The 6,000-nt window shown below is 30.4% G+C and overlaps 1 protein-coding gene across 1 annotated transcript; it reads left to right on the top strand.

Annotated features, from left to right (window-relative positions):
* The first annotated feature begins 1,076 nt into the window (after window positions 1-1,076).
* On the top strand, window positions 1,077-5,060 carry LOC124915379 (DEAD-box ATP-dependent RNA helicase 38-like). Its single transcript, XM_047456088.1, has 8 exons — window positions 1,077-1,371; window positions 1,457-1,750; window positions 1,850-2,083; window positions 2,659-2,724; window positions 3,874-4,290; window positions 4,368-4,479; window positions 4,572-4,657; window positions 4,753-5,060. The coding sequence occupies exons 1-8, from the start codon at window positions 1,123-1,125 to the stop codon at window positions 4,819-4,821; spliced, it is 1,527 nt and encodes a 508-aa protein (XP_047312044.1). The 5' UTR covers window positions 1,077-1,122; the 3' UTR covers window positions 4,822-5,060.
* The last annotated feature ends 940 nt before the right edge of the window (window positions 5,061-6,000 follow it).

Here is a 6,000-nt window from a genome sequence, read left to right as displayed (position 1 = left end):
CCTAATATATTTCATCTTTTTATTATTTATCCAAATGATTGAGATTCTCTAAATTCATTAACTAACTCACTAAGTATATAATTTTTATTAATCAATTCATTAATTATATATTTTTATTTCTAAACTCATTAATTATTTATTTATGAATATAAAAAATATATATAATTAAAATAATAGTGTTTAATTAAATGATTATAATATTATATATTAAAATAAAATATATTACATTACATAATATTAAAATAACACATATATTTTATCTTTATTTAATTTTATAAATATAATATATATAATTAAAATTAAAAATTCAAATAAACATAGTAAATTAAATAATTCAAATAAATATTATAAAATAAAATAAAATATATTATATAAACGTTAAAATTTTAATATATCATATTTTATTTTAATTTGTAATATTTATTTGAATTATTTAATTTAATTTATATCAAATAATTCTTAATTTATTAGTTATATAAATGTTAAAATAAAATACATATAATATTTTATTTTATAATATTTATTTAAATGATTTAATATAACATTCTTAATTAGGTTGATAGAAATTATATCTTTAATATTAATTATAGATATTGTATTTATAATTTAAATAATTTAAAATAAAATTAAATATGTGTTATTTTAATATATAATATTTAAATTTTATTATAATAATTTATTATATATTATTAATTTTAATTATATATATTTTATATTTATAAAATGAACTAATTAATGAGTTTAGACATATCAATATAAATTAGTGGATTGATTAATAAAAAATTATATAATTAATTTAATTAATGAATTAGATAGAAAATGTGAATATTTTGAGAAATTGAATAAAAATGTAAGTATTTTATAAAAGATTGAAGAAAAAATGAGTTAAAAGGGAAGGAATCTAGATAATTTTGTAAATGTTTATTATATTTTAGTATATAAATATTTAATTACTTATTTTAGTAATTAAATAAAAAAATAAATTGTAAAATGTTAATTTCCCATATTTAAAAATAGAACATAGTTGAATTGAATGAAAAATCCATCATCCCTAATATATATATTTGGTGACCTGCGAATAAAAAGATTATCTTGCCGCCATCTCCGTTTCTCTCTTTCAGAATGTCGGCGTCTGAAACACCTGTCGTCGACAAGCCATTACCGGAGGAGAAACCGCCGGAAAAGCGTTCCTGGGCCGACGAGGCTGAGGAAGAAGTTCAAAATGAAGAACCTTTATCTTCCTCTGAAGACAAATCCTCTGCCTCCAAAGAAAAAGCTATCGAAGTACCAAGTCTGGGGCCTCTAGCCATCGACGAGACAAAGAAGGTTAATATGTTCCTAGAAGATCCTGAAGACTCTAGCATCGAAGCTGTAAGCCCATTTGCCTTTTCTCCTCACTATCAATTTCGGATATCGATCTTGATTTCGCCAGTCTCAATTGCAATTCTCTCTTTAGGTTACGGTAGGGGAAACGCCATATACTTCGGCTAAGGTGTTCGAAGACTTGAATCTATCGCCGGAGTTGATTAAGGGTTTATATGTTGAGATGAAGTTCACTAGGCCGAGCAAGATTCAAGCTGTAAGTTTACCCATGATCTTAACTCCTCCCCATAAGCACTTGATTGCTCAGGCCCACAATGGTTCCGGAAAGACTACTTGTTTCGTGCTGGGTATGTTGAGCCGTGTTGATCCTGCCTTCCGTGCTCCCCAGGCCTTGTGTATTTGCCCAACCAGAGAATTAGCTATCCAGGTATAATTATAAGTTTATAATATCTGTTTTTTCTTTCTATATATCATATGACATTTCAAGGACAAGTAAGTAAAATGAAGCTAATTGATAATGATGCAGAACATGGAAGTTCTTCAAAAAATGGGCAAGTTTACTGGAATTACTTATGATCTTCTAATACCACCAGCAGGTGATAGTGCTGGCTATTTACCTGTGGCTAAGAGACCGCCATTGACGGCACAAATAGCAATTGGAACACCTGGCACAATCAATAACTATATCCGGTTGAAAAAATTGCATACTTCGTCGTTGAAGATTCTTGTTTTCGACGAGGCTGATCATATGTTAGCCGAGGTATCATACTTTCTTCCCTAGGGTAACCTTTTTCTTGGTATTGCAGAAAAGTTTGATATTGATATCATTGATTTTATTACATTTTCTGTTCATAAAAATGATTGTTTCATCAGTGCAAATTGATGTTTCACATGGATTTCAGCTCAAATTTATCTAGTTATCTTCATTTATTATCTTCTATGGAGCTCTTTGACTTTTTACATTGAATTGTTGGCATCCTGGCTTGATTTCTGTTGAACATTCTTTCAGAATTTACTCAATTTTGCCTTGTTGCTATATTGTTAATACATATTCCATATAGAAGAATATTCTACAGCTTTTATCTGCTTAATGAGATTGGTTTTCTTTCTGCACTTTCTCTTTTCCCTCCTTTGAGCAGATGCAGGTGATATGAGAGTTTAAACTCACATTTTATGGAGTGGTGCGATGGTTTGCAATCTTTTGTTCTTGGTGTTATTTGCTGTGTGAACAAATTGTTGTGTACTTCATAATTTGTTGTGAAATATCTATTATTAGATCATGATTAATTAAAAGATTGTTATCCCTCAAAATAAGATGTGTTTTTTGGTTTGCAGAGAGGATTCAAAGATGACTCAATTAGGATAATGAGGGCAATTGCGTCTACCAATCCTCAATGCCAGGTTTTGTTGCACTTTTGATTCTTGTATTCAATAATTTTGTTTGTTTTAGTTGACGTTTAAATGCTGGCTACTATTATTTGGATGCATCTCATTAGTTCTTTGCGAAAATTAAAGTATTAAACCATCATGTATCACACATTACATCATTTGGAAAAATGAGAAACCGTCATTAAAGTGTTTCCTAATTATAAGCCCATGGTTCCGTCATGGAGATATAGATCTTGGTTTTATTTTGGCACTTAGTTTCCAAATGGGCCCTATAGTTCCAGCTTGGAGATAGAAACCGTCAATTTTATCAACAGTTTCTCATCTGAATCCAGATTAAGAACTAGATCAAAAAGTGTTTCCATATGGGTCTGAGTTAATGAAGGAAGATGTATTAATGCAACTATCACAAGTTTTCATTGAGCTCGATCATGGGTGGTTTGTTTTCTACAAGTCCAACTACATTTAATTGTATTTCAAAATTTGCTAGTCTAGTTATGAGGTCATCTTATTTTACATCAAATGGAGAAGGATATATCCACATAGTTAGAGATGATAATTTTATCATGACCATATATATATAAGTTAAGTGAGATGCAATTTATTGCATGTAAATCTTTTTTTCCCTCTTTTTCCATGTTATGGACTAGTTTATGCCCATTGAGTTCCTGTTTTGTAGTCCCTAATAAGATTTTAGAACAAAGCCATCTGTCAGTGGCCATGGTCGCTACTAACACAGTTACCAACAAAAGTGTGTATAATAGAGAATGGAATTGAAAAGAAAACTTGGACAAATTGTCGTTAAGTAAAATTTTATTGAATAATTGAAAATTTTATAATCTTCTATGTTGACATCAAATCAAGTAACTAATTGCATAACTTTAGGAATATAATGAGGAAACAATATATGCTAAATAAGAGGGATTTTGATTTCCATATAGTTTTGATATGCTTCAATATGTTATCCCCTATATGTTACAATCTATTCCTTATTTTATGGCTGAGTTGACATTGACTGTTGACTTAGTTGGTGACTTGGCAATATCATCTCTAATTCTCCCTTGAATGTTTTTCATGTTGTAAGACTCACCTGCTTTAGAGTTTCTTCTGTTATCCTTGAGATTGACAATCATTTGACAAATACTGTCATACAATCTGTAACAGGTTCTTCTTTTTTCTGCGACTTTTGACGATGTTGTGAGGGATTTTGTTTCAAAGATTGTGACAGACACGTTCAAAGGTGATTATAACCAAATGTTTGTGAAAAAAGAAGAATTGTCCTTGGAGTCTGTGAAACAGTACAAGGTCAGGTGTCCGGATGAGCTTTCCAAGATTCTGGTCATAAAAGATAAACTTCTCGAGTTGGGGCAGAAGGTTGGGCAGACAATAATATTTGTTCGCACGAGAAATAGCACAAAGATGTTACATAAAGCCCTTACGGAATTTGGTTATGAGGTGACAGCAATCCAGGGTGCTCTTAATCAAGAAGACAGAGACAAGATTGTGAAGGAATTTAAAGATGGGTTAACTCAAGTACTTATTGCAACTGATGTTCTTGCCAGGGGTTTTGACCAGTCCCAAGTCAGTGTCTTCTTCTTCTTATTATTTTTCTATTAATTCTCGTTCTTGTAAAATAACTTTGATTGTTTTGAATATAGGTCAATTTGGTTGTCAATTTTGATCTTCCTGTAAAGCATGAGATCCAAACAGAGCCAGATTGTGAGGTATACTTGCATCGGGTTGGTAGGGCTGGGCGTTTTGGCCGCAAGGGTAAGCAAGCTTGTGATAGGTTTTTAATTTTTTGTTTTGTTGGGTAGAACGATAAATATATTATAAATATGGTTTTTCGTGAATTTTTACAGGAGCGGTTTTCAACTTGTTATGTGGGGAAAGAGACTCTATGATAATGGGAAAAATTGAGAAACACTTCAATAGTTCAGTACATGAGGTGAGTTTGTAATATAGGCTTGTTTCTTGGCTTTGGCTGTTTCATTTTTGGTTATTGGGAATTAAGAAGATGAAGGTTAACTTAAATATTTGCAGGTACCATCTTGGACAAGTAATCAAGACTTTGAAGAAGCCCTAAAAAAGGCAGGACTACTAGATGGATGATGATAGGATTAGGGTTTTTCTGTTGCATAATTTTATTTTATTTTGCTGTTTTTTGAATTTTTGTTCACGAGTTCTATAGAAGAATATTATGTGGTAGAGAATTATATATCATTTTGATTGATATCGAATCCAACCGGGATTGTTTTTATGTTGGTTGAGTCATTTTGTATGGTTTGGTCTAGTCTTTTATAACATGCAAAGTTGATAATTTATTTGAAACAAATATTTTGATTGATTCTTATTCTTTGCTTATTTTCAAAAAAAAGTCTTAAAAGTTGTGCTATCCCTCAAGTAGAATCAGATACGGGTAGGATAAGGCAAATTAGGTAGGTGAAATTATAAAAGAATAAAAAGTATTAAGGTTAAATTGAAAATAATAAAATTTTGAAGGACTGTTTATAAAATTAGTAAAAAGTGAAAATTAACCATTTCCTCTAATTTACCTATTGCATCATTTCCATCCCTAAGAAGTTTCTATCTTGACGTAAACATGCAATTTAAAACCACCCCTTCCTTAATTGATTTGAACTATTGAAGTAGTTTTTATCTGCTATGATTGGGTAAAATCCGAAATATGATGTGTTCCGATGGAGATGATATTTATATTTTTTTTTATCGATTATCGAACCGAAAAAATATAACTTTATTATAAATGCAATATATTTAATGGATATAATTAGATAAGACTCTTAATTTTCGTATTTCACCATTATGAAAACCTTTGGTTTCTATGTATCTAGTCCTATAAATAGGACACATAGAAATATTGTAATTGCATCATTTTGATAAATAATAATACAGTCTCTCGTTGTTATCTCTCTTGTCTTTATCTTGTATGTCTATAACACGTTATCAGCACGAGTCTCTCGTTTCCGAAGCAAAGGTCAATGATCCTTCCTCGTCCGTGGTAGCCAAGTTTTGCGCCACATTTACGAAAGCCAAGTCGATCGAAGTCGACAACGATATTCTCGAAAACTTTCAATCTTATTTATTTTTATTTTTTTCATGTCTCAACTCAAACTATGTGGATAAACTATTTCTGACAGAGACATGTTAGAGAAAACATTCTCCACTTTTCATGCATCGAATGTGCTCATGTAGTAGCAATATCGTGCAAGATGATTTGAGAAGTATTCTGAATTGATGTCATATATATTATTGGCTGAAGAATAATGAGAT

This window comes from Impatiens glandulifera, chromosome 1 (genome assembly GCF_907164915.1).
Source record: "Impatiens glandulifera chromosome 1, dImpGla2.1, whole genome shotgun sequence".
In the NCBI taxonomy this organism is placed as follows: Eukaryota; Viridiplantae; Streptophyta; class Magnoliopsida; order Ericales; family Balsaminaceae; genus Impatiens; species Impatiens glandulifera.
The sequence above is the reverse complement of the archived record's forward strand: the minus strand, read 5'-3'. Positions and strand labels throughout refer to the sequence as shown.

Coding starts and splice junctions, on each gene's coding strand:
- LOC124915379 (XM_047456088.1), top strand. CDS start 1,123: ATGTCGGCGTCTGAAACACCTGTCGTCGACAAGCCATTACCGGAGGAG. Junction 1,751..1,849: donor CCAGAGAATTAGCTATCCAG/GTATAATTATAA, acceptor ATAATGATGCAG/AACATGGAAGTTCTTCAAAA. Junction 2,725..3,873: donor CTACCAATCCTCAATGCCAG/GTTTTGTTGCAC, acceptor AATCTGTAACAG/GTTCTTCTTTTTTCTGCGAC.